The sequence below is a fragment of the Rhincodon typus genome, chromosome 23 (assembly GCF_021869965.1).
Source record: "Rhincodon typus isolate 14 chromosome 23, sRhiTyp1.1, whole genome shotgun sequence".
Taxonomy (NCBI): Eukaryota; Metazoa; Chordata; class Chondrichthyes; order Orectolobiformes; family Rhincodontidae; genus Rhincodon; species Rhincodon typus.
The window spans coordinates 1,535,517-1,553,329 of record NC_063354.1 but is presented as its reverse complement, the minus strand read 5'-3'; the positions used below and the strand labels follow the sequence as shown (position 1 = coordinate 1,553,329).

Genomic DNA, 17,813 nt, shown 5'->3' with positions numbered 1-17,813 from the left:
TAACTCCCTACCTACACTCACCTTTCCTGGCCCCATCCCCGCCTCTTCGACCTGTTTGTTTCCTCTCCACCTATCCTCTCCTCTATCCCTCTTCTATCCGCCTCCCACTCTCTCCCTATTTATTTCAAAACCCCCTTCCCCTCCCCCTTGTCTGATGAAGGGTCTAGGCCCGAAACGTCAGCCTCTCTGCTCCTATGATGCTGCTTGGCCTGCTGTGTTCATCCAGCCCTGCACCTTGTTGTCCCTGAACTACCTGTTGCCTGCCACTTCAATGCACCAGCCTGCTCCCTGGTCAACATCTCTGTCTCTGGCTTGCTACAGTGTTCCAGTGAAGCCCAACGCAAGCTGGAGGAACAACACCTCATTTTCCGCTTGGGGACCCTACAGCCCTCTGGACTCAATATTGAGTTCAATAATTTTAGGGCCTAATCTCTCCCATGTCCCAGCCCCCCACCCCACACACCAGGCCTTGTTACCACATAGCCTGCCACTACACACCCCCTGTTGTTAGTCACTAACAGTCCCCATTAACAACTACTCACCCTCCCAGCCTGATCGTTAGCAACTCCTTTGTCTGTCCAACTGTCTTTCTCTCTCTTTGGGGTCTATCCTATCGTTTACTCCCTACCCCACCCACCTCCCTATTTTCTGCATATAAACTGACGTTTTCCCAGCCACCATCAGTTCTGAGGAAGGGTCACCGGACCCGAAACGTTAACTCTGTTTTCTCCTCCACAGATGCTGCCAGACCTGCTGAGCTTTTCCAGCAACTTTGTTTTTGATCAAGAAGGAAAGATGAGAAAAAAGTTCTGAAACCTTTAAAATCTCTTAACAATTCACTTCCTGAAGGAATTAGATGCAGCCATTTAAGTTGTTCCCTTTCTGGGCCAATTTGACATTGTGTTAATGTTCAAACAATACTTGCAAAGTTAATAACAAGCCCTAAAATTTTGTGGTGAGCTTAATGGATAATCAATGTGCGAATCGAACAGGTTCTTGGCATCACATCAATGCAGGGTATCCCTTAATCCCAAGTGGTTTACTGGCACATTGATAACTATGTGCATCATTAACACTCCATTGTTTATCCAGCAAAGTTCACTCAACGTATGTTCTGTTCACAAACCTCTGCTCATGTGTTACCATTTCACCTCTACCCCCCATCACCACCACCCAGACTTTGTACAGGCTGCCAGAGACTTGTTCCGATTACAGCTCGGTGAAACTGGATCAGGAGCAGGAACCAATATGTTTGCTTCTAATGAAGTGGCCAATCTCTCAGAGACAACGCATTCCACACAGGTGAGATTCATGCTGGCTGAACAGATTGTAATTCACTCCTGGGCATCTGTTATTCTATACTTAAACCACCCCGAACCCTCAATTAGATTCCAGGCTGTCACTCACTCCTAGGTATCTGTTGTTCTATATATCCCAGGTATCTGTTATTTTATATATAAACATCCCTGAACCCCTCAATTAGATTCCAGTCTGTAACTCACTCCTGCATATCCATTTTTCCAGATGTAATGAGAAGGGAATCATTGCTAATGCAGCTGTGCGAGACCACTTGGAGATGAGAGACCATAACAGGATAGAATTTTTATCAAGTTGGAGGGTGAGGTAATTGATTCGGAGACTAGGGTGCTGAATCTTAATAAAGGAAACTGTGGAGATATGAGGTGTGAGTTGGTCTTGATAGATTGGGGACAGTTACCTAAGGGATGACAGTAGATAGGCAATGGTAAACATTCAAGGAACGAATGGGAGAACTACAACACTGTTTATTCCTGTCTGGCACAAAACCAAAATGGGTAAGAGGGCCAATCCATGGCTTACAAAGGAAATTAGAGATTGCATCCAATCCAAGAAAGAAGCATACAGATTGGCCAAGAAAAATAATATGTCTGAGGACTGGGAGCAGTTTAGAATTCAGCAAAGAAAGACCAAGGCATTGATTAAGAAGGGGAAAATATAGTACGAAAGTAAGCTTACAGGGAACATAAAGACGGACGCTAACAGTTTCTATAGGTACGTGAAGAGCAAGAGATTGGTGAAGACAAATGTAGGTCCCCTACAGACAGAAACAGGGGAATGTATAAAATGGGACAAAAAAATGGCCGAGCAACTGAATATATACTTTGGTTCTGTCTTCACAAAAGAGGACACAATCAGATACCAGAGATATTGGAAAATGCAAGATTTAGTGAGAGGGAAGAACTGACGGAGATCAATATTTGCAGGGAAATGGTGCTGGGAAAATTTTTGAGATTGAAGGCCAATAAATCCCCAGGGCCTGATAATCCCAGAGTACTTAAGGAAGTGGCTCTAGAAATAGTGGATGCATTGGTGGTCATCTTCCAGGATTCTATAGACTCTGGAACAGTCCCTGCAGATTGGAGGGTGGCTAATGTCACTCCAATATTCAAAAAGGGAGGTAGAGAGAAAACAGAGAATTATAGACCGGTGAGCCTAACATTGGTAATGGGGAAAATTCTCGAATCCATTATCAAGGTCTTTATAGCGGAGCATTTAGAAAGCAGTGTTAGGGTCAGACAGAGTCATCATGGATTTATGAAGAGGAAATCAGGATTGACAAATTTGTTGGAATTCTATAAAGATGTAACTAGTAGAATTGACAAGGGGGACCAAGCCAATGTGGTATATTTGGAGTTTCAGAAAGCATTTAACAAAGTCCCACAGAAGATTAAAGCTCATGGGATTGGGAGAAGTGTATTGAGATGGATAGGAGACTGGTTGGCAGAGAGGAAACAAGAGTAGGAATTAATGGGTCCTTTTGAAATTGGCAGGCAGTAACTAGTGGGGTGCCACAGGGATCAGTGCTGGGGCCCCAGCTATTCACAATGTATGTTAATTATTTGGATGAGGGAACAAAATGTAACATCTCAAAATTTGCAGATGATCTGGGCAGGTTGGGTGAGTGGGAAATCAATGGCAGATGCAGTATAATTTGGATAAATGTGAGGTTATTGTAGCGAAGGTTTACCAGGCTGATTCCGGGGATGGCGGGTCTGACGTGTGAGGAGAGATTGACTAGGTAGGGATTGTTTTCGCTAGAGTTCAGACAAATGAGGGGAGATCTCATAGAGACTTATACAATTTTAACAGGACTAGACAGGGTAGATGCAGGGAGGATGTTCCCGAAGGTGGGTGTGTCGAGAACCAGGGGTCACAGTCTGAGGATTCGGGGTAGACCATTTAGGACAGAGATGAGGAGACATTTCTTCACCCAAAGAGTGGTGAGCCTGTGGAATTCATTACTACAGGAAGTAGTTGATGCCAAAACATTGAATGTATTCATAAGGCAGATAGATATAGCACTTGGGGTGAATGGGATCAAAGGTTATGGGGAGAAAGCAGGATTAGGCTATTGAATTGGATGCTCAGCCGTGATCGTGAAGAATAGCAGAGCAGGTTCGAAGGGCCAAATGGCCTCCTCCTGCTGCAGTCATCTTTGTTTCTATAATATATAATTAACCCAAATACCTCAATTAGATTTCAGTCTTTAAATCCGTCCTGGGTATCTCTTTTTCCGCACATAAAACCTCAAATGGAATCCAGCTCACTCCCTGGTTTCTGTTATATCTATTTATAAAAACCTTGCAAGTCCCTTGATTTGATTCCAGCCTGTAACTCACTCCCAGGTATTTGTAATTCTACATATAAATCCTTTGAGCTCCTCAGTTAAATTCCAGCCTATAGGGCATTTCAGAGTATCAAAGCTCCTGCTCCATTGTTTTGTAAAACCTTAAGGTCATAATACAAATGCACAGAAGTAGGCTATTTATCCCATCACGTCTGCTCTGCTCCTCAGTGACATCATGTCTGTTGTGATAACCCTCAACTCCACTTTCCTGTCCTTTCCCCATAACCTTTGACTACCTTACTGATTAAAAATCTGTCTACTTCAGCTTTAAATATGCTTAATGAACTAGCCTTTACAGTTCTCTGCGGTAAAGAAATTTACAAATTCATTACTCTCCAATTAAGAAATTTGTCCTCATCTCTGTCTTAAATGGACAATCCCTCACTCTGAGATTATGCCCTCTGGTCCTAGACTCTCTCTCACAGAAAAACGACCTTTCCACACCTACTCTACCAAGTGTCTGAAGAATCTTGTACGTTTCAATAAAGTTGTCTCTCATTCTTCAAAAATCCATTGAGTATGGGTCCAATCTACTCAATGAAAACCGAAAGAACTGCGGATGCTGTAAATCAGAAACAAAAATAGAAGTTGCTGGAAAAGTTTAGCGGGTCTGGCAGCAAGCGTGAAGAGAAATCAGAGTTAAAGTTTAGAGTCCGATGACCCTTTCTCAGAACTTATTTCTCTTCACAGATTCTGCCAGATCTGCTGAGCTTTTCTGGCAACTTCTGTTTTTGTTTCCAACCTACTGAACTTCTCTGCATAAGACAGTCCCTCCATCCCCAGTGAACTTCCTCTGGACTGCCTTCAATGCCAGTCTATCTTTCCTTAGTTAATGGGATAAATTATTCCACCTGGGATCTGCCTAATACCTTGTATAGTTTTAGTAACACCTCTCTATTTGTGTACTCCATTTGCATTGAAATGAAGGACAACTTTCCATTTACCTTACCTATTACCTGCTAAATGTGGGTGTCAGCTTTTTATGATTGACACAGAAAGACCCCCAAATCTCCCTGCGCTATGGTCTTTCTCAATTTAAATCATACTGAGCTCCACTGTTATTCCTGCCAAAGTGCATAACCTTACGTGTTCCCACATTATATTCCAACTACCAAGCTTTTGCTCATTCGCTTAACCGGTCAATACCCCTGTGCAGACTTTTTGTATCATCCTCACCACTTTCATCCCCACCTCCCCACATATCAGAACTGACAACGAGACTCCAACGACCACTGGGAATCATGGTGGCACACAAGCCCTCAGCCACTCTACTATAAACACTTACAAGGATTAAAGACCCCATTCCCACAACATGCAGAACCAATGTGGTTTACAAAATGCCATGCAACGACTGCCACAAACATTACATCGGACACACAGGAAGGAAACTAGTCATAATAATACACGAACATCAGCTTGCAGCAAAACAGCACGACGAACTTTCCTTAATATCAGTACACTTGGACAATGAAGGCCATCAGTTTAACTGGGACAATGTAGCTAGAGTAGCCCAAGCCAAACATAGACACGGATGGGAATTCCTAGAGGTATGGTTCTCCACCTGTAATGCATTCAACAAACACAGAATTGGACTCCATATACAAACCCATACAGAACAAAACTGGAAATGACAGTACTCACCATAACGGACCAGCCATTATAAATTCCAAGCAGAGTAGAACAACATCACTTCATCGCAGGCCTCACTGATGATGTTACCTAGCATAGTGACAAAACGTCTGAATGAAAACAAGCCAGCTCGGTGAGCAAGTCTACAACCTCCCTCCCCACCTATTTTAGTGTCATCTGCAAAGTTATCAATAGTTTATTCACTTTCCTCATTCAAGTAATTAATGTATATTGCAAATAATTGTGGCGCCCGTACTGATTTCTGTGGCACACTACTAGTTAAAGATTTCCATCCTGAAAATGTACCCCTCATTCCAATTCTCTGTCTCTGTTAATTAGCCAGTCCTCTATCCATGCCAATATGATACCTCCACGGACTCATATCTTATTAAACAGCCTAACGTGTGGTACCTTATCAAAAACCTTCTGAAAATCCAAACATATTATATCCACTGCTTTCCCTTCATCAATTCTACTTGTTACCTCCATAAAGAATTCTAATACAGTTGCCAGCCATGATTTTCCCCTTTGTGAAGCCATGCTGACTCTGCTTGATCACACTATGTATTTCTCAATGCTGTCCTACTATATCTTTGAAAGCATAGAATCATAGAATTTTACAGTATAGATGGAGGCTATTTGACCCATTGTGTCTGTATGGTTCCCGAAAGATCCACCCAGATAGGGCTGGAGAACGGAACTATCTCCATAGCCCTCTAAATTCATCACTTTCAAATATGTATTCAACTCTCTTTTGAAGCCACCTATGGAATCTGCCGCTACCGTTCTCCCAAGCAGCACGTTCCAAATGGTAAAACTCTCTGAGTAAAGAAATTTCTACTCATCTCGCTCCTAGCATCTTTTGCTGACAATCTTGAAACTGGGACTCCTTGCTACTGACATACTAACTAGTGGAAACAGAATATCCTTCTTTACTGTGTCAATGAGGTCACCTCTTAATCTTCTCTGCTGAAAGGAGAATAGCTCAATTTCTCTAATCTTTCCTCATATCTAAAATCCTTCATTCCTGCTATAATTCTAGTAAATCTCCTTTGCACTGTCTCTCAGGCTTTAACATCCTTCCTTAAATAAAGTGTTCAGGACTGAACACAATACTCAGAATGTGGTCTGACCAATGATTCGTAGAAGTGTAGCACTACTTCCTTGCTTTTGTACTCTAAGCCTCTATTTATAAACCCAAGAATACTATAAGCCTTCTTAACAATTGTCTCAACTTGTCTGGCTACCTCCAGAGAATTATGCATGTGATCCCCGAGGTTTCTCTGCTTCTGTACTCTCCTTAAGTTGTACCATTGAACCTGCATTGTCTCTCCATGTTTCTTCTACCAAAGTGCATTAACTCTCATTTCTCTGCATTGAAATTCATCTGCCAGGTATCTCTCCATTTGGCCAACTTGTCAGTGTCCCTCTGAGGTTGCTCAGCATCATCACCACAATTTAGTATTCTGCCTAGCTTAGTATCATCTGCAGATTTAGAGATTTTACCCTCAACAGCCATCTCCATATCATTCAGGTAAATCGGAAAAAAACAAAGATTCCAATACCAATCTCTGGGGAACACCACTTTCAACTCGTCTCCAGTTTGAGAATTACCCATATGTACCTATCCCCTTGTTTTCTAACTTTTAGCCAACTTCTAATCCATGCTGCCAAGGACCCATCAATCCCAAACATTTCTAATTTGCTAACCAGCCTACCATGTGACACCCTTTATCAAATGTTTACCAAAGGTCCAAATATACTCTAAGACTTTCCCAAAGACTTTTCCCAGATGTTAAGCTAACTGGTCTATAGTTACATGGATTCTTTTTTGTCTCTTTTATCCTCTAAATAAAGGTTTTCTGTTGGCAGTTTTCTAATCCTGTGGGATTTTTCCAGAATCTAAGGATTCCTAGGAGATTATTATCAATGGATCCACTATCTCTGCAGCTACTTCCTTTAATATCCAAGGACAGAACCCAGCAGGTTTAGGGAACTTATCAGTCTTTAGTCCTACTAGTTTCCAAGCACTTTTTTCTCTTGTGGTCATTATTTTATTTCATCTCCTCCTTCTCCTTTGCCTTGATTACTTAGTAATTTTGGAATGCTATGGTGTCTTCTACTATGAAGACTGATGCAAAGTATTTGTTCAATCCCTTTGTCATTTCCTGGTCCCCCATTATTACTTATCCAGTCTCATTCTGTTAAGGGGCCTATATCATTTGTAATCACCGATCAAGTGCTTTGATCTGATAGCTGCCCAAGTAACTCCTTGAATCGTCCTCAGTGTCAATTTAACCTGAGCCTGGGAATAGGCTTTTCAACCTCAGAATGGGGTCCTTTACACTCTTTACACCAACCAACCCCGATGGCTTTGCTTACAATCAACAGTTGTGTGTCTGAATAGGAGTTAATTTGGGATGCTACAATGCCATTCTGAAAAGTATACCGATGCCAAACAGGAGGAAGAGTCCCAGAGCCCAGGTGTGAGGAGCCAGTATCTAATTACCCCGTTTTCCTACCCTTGCAGCTTTCATTGAGTTGTCTTATCGACAGAACTAAGGTATTAAATTGTGTTACATGTTGCGCTGTGAAAAGCTTCCTGTTATTTATACTGAATACCTTATGAATTTTACAGATTACATCATCCAATTCAGTGGATAAGGAAGATTTGGAAAGAATTACCCATGAGAAGAGTGAGGCATTAAAAGAGCTGAAGAAAGTGAAGGTGAGGGAAGGTTACTGGAATGATGATTATGTCCTCTTGCAGGAGAGGGCATAACTTCCCCAGTTCATTCTAAAAATCACGCATCACAAATTGTTATTCAATTTTAAAAGTTTGTTTTTATTTTGGAATGTGGCCCATTGATGAGGATTCCTGGAATGAGTTAGCACAGGAGGCCATTTGATCCATCATGCCTGTGCAGCCTCCTTGGTTAGAACCTTCTACTTAGTTCCACTCCTCTTCTTTCATCCCAAAGCTGAGGCAATTCTTTTCTTTTTTGATTACATTTTGAAATCTGCTTTCACTATCCTTTCAGGCAGTGCATTCCAGATCATAAGATTTTGTTCCATAAAAAGTAAGTTCTGTTACTATAAGCAATTTCTCCAGGTATCCTCTACCAAACCTTAACCCCCTCTCGACTCTGAGAACAATGAGCCTCTCCATTGTTTCCATGTATCTGAAGACCCCAAATGCATTCTCTCTGCACTGTCTCCAACACTTTGATATTCCTCCTAAAACTTTCACCAGAATTAAGTTCTGATGCTCAACCAGAGTCTTATAAAGTTTAGCATAAGTTGTATATTCAAATTCAAGTCATTAGTATAGATCAAAACAGCAGTGACTGTAATACCCATCCTGAGGCCTCACGACTGCATACTTCCCTTCAGTTTGAAGAACAATTTCTATCGGTCTGTCCCTTAGCCAGTTTTGTGCTTCCTTTATTCTCATGCGTTTAATTTTGCTAACACATCTAATATGTGATACTTTGTCAAATGCTGTTTGAAAGGCCACACATGCAGCATCGTACACAACACCTTCAATAATCCTCTTCATTGTTACATCCAGAGGTTATAATTCCTTTTTATTTAAATTTCTGATGTCTCTTTCAATGAATGTTCAAATGAAGGACTCTGTCGTTTAAAAGTGATTCAGAATGTCCTTTTTAGCAGAGATCCTGATGGTAGGAATTAACCAAAGAATGGTATCCTAGGATGTGAGACTGACAGTTTCCAAAAGTGCCCAGATCAGTCAGATCCATGTTTTACTGTGTGCATAGATTCATTCTGGCTTAGAGATGTCAGTAGTCAGTAAACTGATGTCACTAGGCCTTGCATGGGCATGCAAAGGTGGCCATTTTGATAGTGATGTTTGTGTTCAGGTCAATCACTCCGGTTTTTAAAAGGACTCAAACTGGTTGGAATCTCCAGTCCCGGGCAACAAAGTCTCCTTTATGTCAGGAGTCCTGAGGAAGGATTTGTGGATAGGGTAAATAGACAAAGTCTTTTCCCCGGGGTGGAGGAGTCCAAAACTAGAGGGCATAGATTTTCAGATGAGAGGGGAATGTTTTAAGAGACTTGAGGGGCACCTTTTTCATGCAGAGGGTGGTGTGTGTATGGAATGAGCTGCCAGAAGAAGTGGTGGAGGCTGGTACAATTACAAGATTTAAAAGGCATCTGGATGGGTATACGAAAAGGAAGGGTTCAGAGGGATATGGGCCAAATGCTGGCAAATGGGACTAGATTTATTTGGGATATCTGGTCAGCACAGACGAGTTGGACTGAAGGGTCTGTTTCCATGCTGTAAAGCCCCTATGACTCTAGTGATTTAATTACCAATTAGTGCTTCTGCCCTAAACAACAACAACCTTCATTTATGTAGTGCCTGTTACTTCATTACACTTCTGTGAAGCGCCTTGGAATGATTTTAATGAGGCAAAAAAAGATCAAACCAAATTGAAACATGGAAACATAAGGGACAGAATTCCCTCCTCAGACTTCTCCACCTCTTTCTTGCTCATTTAAAATACTCATTAAAACATATCTGTTTGACCAAGCTTTTTGTTCCCTATCCTAACGCCTCCTTTAATGTTACAGTATAGTCAATAAATGTGGAGCTGGAAAAACACAGCAGGTCAGGCGGCATCCAAGGAGCAGGGCAGTCAATGTTTTGGGACGAAACCCTTCGTCAGGACAGGGAGGGGGAGGGGAGTCCAAAAATAAATAGACAGAGTGGGGTGGGGCTGGGGGCAAGGTGAGTGGGATCGTTATTTGTGAATGCAGGTAGGAGGTTATTGTGGTTCGTCAGTGGGAAGGGTGGAGGGAATAGGTGAGTCGGAAGATGGACAGGCTGGGGTGGAGAGATTTTGAAGCTGGTGAAGTCAATATTCAGGCCATTGGGCTGCAAGCTCCCAAGGCAAAATATCAGGTGTTGTTCCTCCAGTTTATGTTTGGCCTTGCTCTGACAGTGGAGGAGTCCAAGGATGGACATGTGGTCAGAGGAGTGGGAGGGGGGAGTTAAAGTGGATGTCAACTGGAAGGTCAGGTTGGTTTGTGTGTGTAGAGCGCAGATGCTCCACGAACCGGTCCCCGAGTCTACGTTTGATCTCCCTGATGTAGAGGAGACCACATCTGGAGCAACGGATACTGTAGATGAGGTTAGATGAAGTGCAGGCGAATCTCTGCCAGATTTGGAAGGATTGTTTGGGGCCTTGGACGGAGGTGAGAGGGGAGGTGTAGGTGAAGGTGTAGCACCTCCTGTGGTTGCAGGGAAAGGTACTGGGTGTGGTGGAGGGGTTGTTGGGCAATGTGGAGCTGATGAGGGAGTCATGGAGTGAACGGTCCCTGTGGAAAGCAGACAGGGGTGGGGAGGGCAACATCTTTTTGGTGGTGGGGTCTCATTGTAGTTGGCAGAAATGTCGAAGGATGACGTGTTGTATTCGGAGGTTGGTGGAGTGGTATGTGAGGACTAAGAGGACTGTATCCTTATTTGTTGTTGGGGGGAGGGGACATGAGGGCAGAAGCGTTTCTGCACCAAAGGGGAAAGAACTCCATCTCCTCCTACCTCAACTTCGTTCTTTCCCCTTTGGTCCAGGACCTCTGTACCTACATTCAGGACACAACCCACACCCTCAACCTTTTCCAAAATTTTCAATTCCCCAGCCCCCAACACCTCATCTTCACCAGGGACATTCAGTCCCTGTGCACCTGTATCCCCCACCAGGATGGCCCAAAAGCCCTCCTCTTCTTCCTCTCCTGTAGGCCGAAACAGTCCCCCTCCACTGACACCCTCATCCGCTTAACGGAACTGGTCCTCACCCTCAACAATTTTCCTTCAATACCTCCCACTTCCTACAAACCAAAGGGGTGGCCATGGGCCCGAGCTATGCCTGCCTCTTTGTTGGATTCATAGAACAGTCTCTCTTCAACACCTACAGCGCACCATCCCCCACCTCTTCCTCTGCTACATTGATGACTGTATCGGTGCTGCCTCGTGATCCCGTGAGGAGCTCGAACAGTTCATCAACTTCACCGACACCTTCCACTCTGCCATCAAATTCACCTGGACCATTTCTGACACCTCACCCCATTTCCTGGACCTCTCCGTCTCCATCTCTGGTAACCGACTCACCACTGACATCTTTTTTAAACCCACTGACTTGCACAATTACCTTGTCTACACCTCCTCTCACCCACCCTCCTGCAAGAATGTTATCCCTTACTCACAATTCCTTCGCCTCCGCCACATCTGCTTCCAGGATGAGCCATTCCACTTAGGACTTTGCAGACATCCTCCTACTTTAGGGACCGTAGTTTCTCCTCTATTATTAAGGATGCCCTCAACCGCATCTCCCCCGTTTCCTGCGCTTCCGCCCTCAAACCCTCTCCCCCCAACAACAATAAGGATAGAGTCCCCTTAATCCTCACATACCACCCCACCAACCACCGAATACAACGCATCATCCTCCAACATTTCCGCCACCTACAATCAGCTTCAAAATCTCACCACCCCCAACCTGTCCATCTTCCGACTCACCTATCCGCCTCCACCCTTCCCACTGACCAACCACAATAACCCCCTACCTGCATCCACCTATCTCCACCTCACCTAACCTCCCCATAGCCCCAATCCCCTCCCTCTATTTATTTGTAAACTCCCCTCCCCCTCCCTGTCCTGACAAAGGGTTTTGGCCCAAAACATTGACTGCCCTGCTCCTCGGATGCTGTGTTTTTCCAGCTCCACATTTATTGACTATATTGAAACATTAAAGGAGACGTTAGGATAGGGAACAAAAATCTTGGTCAAACAGATATGTTTTAATGAGCATTTTAAGTGAGCGAGAAAGAGGTGGAGAGGTCTGAGGAGGGAATTCCAGAGCTTAGAAGCCAGCGAACCAAAGACGTAGCCACCAGTAGTGATATGAAAGAAATTGGAGATCTGCAGAGTACAGAATTGGAAAGCCACAAGATTCAGGGAGTGTCGTGGGGCTCGAGTGAGTGCAGAGAAAAAACGGGAATTGAAGCCATAGAGAGATTTGAACACAAGATGAGAATTTTGAATTTGCAGCTTTGGTGAATGAGAACTCAAAGTATCAGTTAGGTTAGGGTGCTTGGAAGACTATGATTGCCTGAAGTGAGTATGGAGCTCTGACACAGTGACTCCACCAACTGCTGGGATGTGTGCTTCAAGCTGAGCTTCCAGCCATCTGTCACTGAGCCAGGATCTGAGAGAGGCTGGATTGTAAAGCAAAACATTTCCTTTCCCTCTCTAAAGTTGTACTGAACGCTGAGACTAAGAATCTGCTGGAACCCCTCGCTGATGCATTTGGAGGGCCAGAATCAGTCAGGAAATTCCATCTCTCCCAGATCATTTGGGTGAGACTAGTGCACTCCAGTTGTCAGGGTTTAGCCTGCAGTGATGTTGAGAGAAAGGACTAGAGAACACCATACACTTGTTCCCCACTACCACCCCACCACACCTCACTGGATCAGCCTTCATTTCACTCCCACTCCAATCTGTTTTGGATCACATAAAGGGAATGGGATGGAAGGGAACATCTTCAATTTCTCTTCCTCCAGCCAAACTCAGTGAGAAGCCCTTGAGTTCTCTGAGAGCAGCTGAGTGAAAATGAACTCTGTGTTAATGCATCTGAGATATTTTCTCTTGGGACATGTAGGTGGCACTAACAAGGTAGGGTTTACTTTCTAGCCTTTGTTAACCTGAGGATATTAGAAACCAACCAAAGAAGCTGCATTTTGCTAGAAAGAGTGAGGAAATACAATATAAACAAAAGGATACAATTTTTAGAGAGCCACAGGAACAGACACATTTAGGATGCTTGCAGCACGCAGTTTTGAAGGTAGCAGGACATGTTGAAAAGGGCCGTAATAGCAGATTAAGTAGCAATTTTCAAAAGGAAATTAGATGTTTAGTTGAAAGGGATAGATTTACAAGGTTGTATGGAAAGATCAGGGAAATGGATAATGGGATAGTTTCCCAGGGAAGTTACGATGGGCCAAATGGCAATTTTCCTATGAAGCAGTGGTTGTGGGACTGAAGTCACCTTAGACCTCATTAGTGAATCCATTAGGGTTTTACAGAAGTCCAGCAGCTTTCAGTTATTTCTTCCTGTTGCTTGCTCATTAGTCACCAGATTTGTTGAATTCTGTTTTCCAGTGTGAGGTGCCTCACTGATTGCTAGTCCACGACTATAAGCCTCATGGTAGGGATCTGCTAGAAACACTTGGAGGTTGCTAGTGACATATTGGTATTGTCACTGGACAGGCAAACCTGAGTCCCATTTAATGCTCTTGGACAGGCAAATCTGAGTCCCATTTAATGCTCTTGGGGACCAGGTTCTGAATGTCACTATGGTAGATGGTGGAATTTGAATTCAAAAAAGAACTCTGGAATTAAAAGTCTGCTGACCATGAAACTGTTGTCAATCATTTTAAAAAATAACCCCATCTGGTTCACTGATTTCCTTTAGGGAAGGAAATCTGCTATCTTTACCTGGTCTGGCCTATATGTGACTCCAGACCCATAGCAGTTCCCCTTTGAAATGGCCGAGCAATCCACTCAGTTGTGTCAAAGCTGCTAAAACCTCTCAAGGAAATGAAACTGGACAGACCATCTCACATCGACCTAGGCAGTGGAAACAACGGCAAGCACAGCCCTGTTGACTCTGCAAAGACCTCCTTACTAACATCTGGGGGCTAGTGCCAAAACTGGGAAAGCTGTCTTACAGACTAGTCAAGTGCTAGCCTAGCATAGTCATACTAACAGAATCATACCTTTCAGACAATGGCCCAGTTACCCCAACATCATCATCATCCTTGGATAGGTCCTGTAATTCCTCAAACCCCCACCGACAAATCCATGTTGAGCACCACTTGGAGGAACCACAGAGGATCCCAAATGTGCTCTGGGAGCTGCTTGTCTAAGTCTATCTGTTAGAATTTCATAGAATCCCTACAGTGTGGAAACAGGCCATTCAGCCCAACAAGTCTACAATGACACCTCCCCCCCAACCTATCCCTGTAACCTTGCACTTCCCACAGTTAATCCCCCTAGTCTACACATCCCTGGACACTATGTGCAATTTAGCATGGCCAATCCACCTAGCCTGCACATCTTTGGACTGTGGGAGGAAACCGGAGCACCCAGAGGAAACCCACGCAGACATGGGGAGAATGTGCAAACTCCACAGACAGTCGCCCGAGGGTGGAATTGAACCCAGATCCTTGAAGCTGTGAGGCAGCAGTGCTAACCACTGAGCCACCGTGCCACCCCTATTGACAAGAGTGGCTCCACAACAGTACTACTGATCGGGCTAGTCAGTCCCTAAAAGACATAGCTGCTAGACTGGGTCTGCGGCAGGTGGTGAGGGAATCAACAAGAGGGAAAAACATGCTTGACCTCATCCTTACCAATCTACCAGCTGCAGATGCATCTGTCCATGACAGTATTGGTAGGAATAATCTTTGCAGAGTCCTCTTCACGTGATGATAACCTCCATCATGTTGTGTAGCATTATTACTGTGCTAAATGGGACAGACTTTGCACAGCTCTACCAACTCAAGACTGGGTATCCATGAGGCGCTGTGGGCCATCGGTTGTAGCAGAATTGTACCCCAGCATAATGTGTAACCTCATGGCCCGGCATATCCCCCACTTAACCATTACCATGAAGCCAGGGGGATCAACCCTGGTTCAATTGAGAGTGCAGGAGGGCATGCCAGGAGCAGCACTAGGCAGACCTGAAAAATGAGGTGTCATCCTGGTGAAGCTATCAAATAGGACACCAAACAGCAAAAGCAGCAAGTGATATAAAGAGCTAAGCAATCCCACAACTAATGGATCAAATCTAAGCTCTGCAGTCCTGCCACATCCAGTCAAGAATGTTGATGGACAATTAAATAAGTCACTGGGGAAGGATGCTCCACAAATATCCCCAACCTCAATGATGAGAGAGCCCAACACATCAGGACAAAAGTTAAGGCTGAAGTTATTGTTTCAACCTTCCACAAGTATCAAGTGAATGTTCTATCTTGGCCTCCTCCAGTGGTCCCCAGAATCACAGATGCCAGTCTTCAACCACTTCAATTCACTCCATAGGATATCCAGAAACAGTTGGAGTCACTGGATGCTGCAAAGGCTATGGGCTCTGCCAACATTCTGGCAATAGTACTTAAGACTTGTTCTCCAGAACTTGCTGCTCCCCGAGCTGAGTTGTTCCAATACAGCTACAATACTGCCATCTACCTGACAATGTGGAAAATTGCCCAAGTATGTCCTGTGAACAAAAATGAGGATAAATCCAACCCGGCCAATTACTGCCCCCTCAGTTTACTCTTGATCATCAGTAAAGTGATGGAAGGTGTCATCAGCAGTCTTATTGAGTGGTACTTGCTCAGCAATAACCTGCTCAGTGATACTTAGTTTCCACCAGGGCCATTTGCTCCTGAACTCATTACAGCCAAACATGGTCAAAAGTGTGAATTCTAGAGGTGAGATAGATTGACAGCCCTTGACATCCAGGCTGCATTTGACCAAGTGTGGAATCAAGGAGCCCTAGCAAAACCGGAATCAATGGGAATTGGGCAAATGCTCCCCTAGTTGGAGTGATACCTGGCACAAAGAAATAATGGTTGAGGTTATTGGAGGACAGAGTTCTCAATCCCAAGATATCTCTTACGAGTTCCTCAGTGTCATGTCCTGGGCCCAAGCGTCTTCAAATCTTTCATTAATAGCCTCCTTCCACCATAAGGTGTAAGTGAGAATGTTTGCTGATGATTAAACAACGTTCAGCACAATTCATGACTCCTTAGATACTGAAACAGTCCATGTCCAAATGAAAGAAAATATCAAAGTTTGGGCTGATAGGTAGCAAGTAACGTTTGCACCATACAAGTATCAGGTGATGTCCATCTCCATCAAGACAGGGTCTAAGCATTGACATTCAGTCTCGTCACTGAATCCCTGAGATTACCATTAACAGATATTGACATTGGACCCACCACATCAATACAGTGGCTGCAAGAGCGGGTAATAGGCTAGGAATCCTGTGGTGAGTAACTCACATCCTGACTCCTCAAAGCCTGTCCATCATCTGCAAGGAACAAGTCAGGAGTGTGATGGAATAGTCCCCACTTGCCTGGATGGGTGCAGCCCCAACAACACTCAAGAAGCTCAACACCATCCAGGACAAAGCAGCCGCTTGATTGGCATCACATCCACAAGCATCCACTCCCTCCACCACCGACGCTCAGTAGCCGCAGTGTGTACTATCTACAAGATGCACTGCAGAAATCCACCAAAGATCCTCAGACAGCCCCTTCCAAACCCACAAATACTACCATCTAAAAGGACAAGGACAGCAGATATCCTATCGTTTACTCCCTAACCCACCCCCCTCCCTATTTTCTGTATGTAAACTGACATTTTCCCAGGCACCATCAGTTCTGAGGAAGGGGCACCGGACTCAAAATGTTAACTCTGATTTTTTCTTCACAAATGCTGCCAGACCTGCTGAGCTTTTCCAGCAACTTTGTTTTTGTGTCAGCAGAAGTTTATATAGGGTGATGTTTATAAATGGGTGGTGGCCAGGGAAACATTGGGTAGGTGACAAAGGCATGAGCGAAGATTTTGTGTAGATTGAGGCAGTTGTGATTTCTACTTTGGGCCATTCCACTGCTGTGTAGGCATCAAAACCTGTTTGAGATATTCAAACAGGGAGTTGTAGGGACGACAGTGAAAGGAGTGTGCTGCTACTGATGTAGCTACAGTTGTAGGGGTTATAGGTGTTTATAGGGATATATGCAGTTATCCAGTTGAAGGGGTGATAGTTTCATGAGGACAACAACACATTCAAAAAAGATAAAGAAGACATAGAAAATGGCAGTGTTCAAGAAATGTGCATTGTTTTGGAGGTGGATTAAGATGGCAGAAAAGTGAAAAGTGAAGAACAGTACCTAAGGAGTGGGAGAATTGTTTTGTTCAGTTAGCTTGAGGAGAAGGGTAAACAGAATGAGCACTGAGGAGGGGGAAGGAGGAGAAATAGGGGAAAGAAATAAGATTCAGGGGCAAGAGTTCTGAGGCTTTGGAGGAATGGTGCAGCTGGGATGGGAGGGGGGAAGGTGGTGAGGTTGTAGGGGGTAGAGAAGTAGCTGATTTTTAAAATGTCAATGAGCCCCTTACACTTGTTGGAGGCGTGGGACTGACGTAGAGAGAGGTATAACAGGATTAACACTTCAAGTCCAGTATGGCTGTTCTCGCTGAAGAATCTTCACATTGGATTCAAAACATTAACTCTGTTTCTGTCAGACCTGCTGAGTTCTCCAGCATGTTCTGTTTTTCATTCAGATTTCCAGCATCCATGGTACTTTGCTTTTACTTGAGGTTTGACAAAGATAATGTGAAGATGGGCCTTTTGGAGAAGGTGAAAGGAGACACAAAGACGGAGAATTCCCATTAATAGTTTGTTGGAGTGGTGTCTTAACTCCCTGTATCAGC

The 17,813-nt window shown here is 44.1% G+C and overlaps 1 protein-coding gene across 1 annotated transcript in view; it reads left to right on the top strand.

Annotated features, from left to right (window-relative positions):
* Positions 1 to 17,813, top strand: part of stxbp4 (syntaxin binding protein 4) — a 208,635-nt gene that overhangs the window by 112,590 nt on the left and 78,232 nt on the right. Inside the window, exons 9-10 of the mRNA XM_048610619.1 lie at positions 1,178 to 1,302; positions 7,935 to 8,024. Coding sequence (XP_048466576.1) covers positions 1,178 to 1,302; positions 7,935 to 8,024 — 215 coding nt within the window. The remainder of the gene's footprint in view (positions 1 to 1,177; positions 1,303 to 7,934; positions 8,025 to 17,813) is intronic.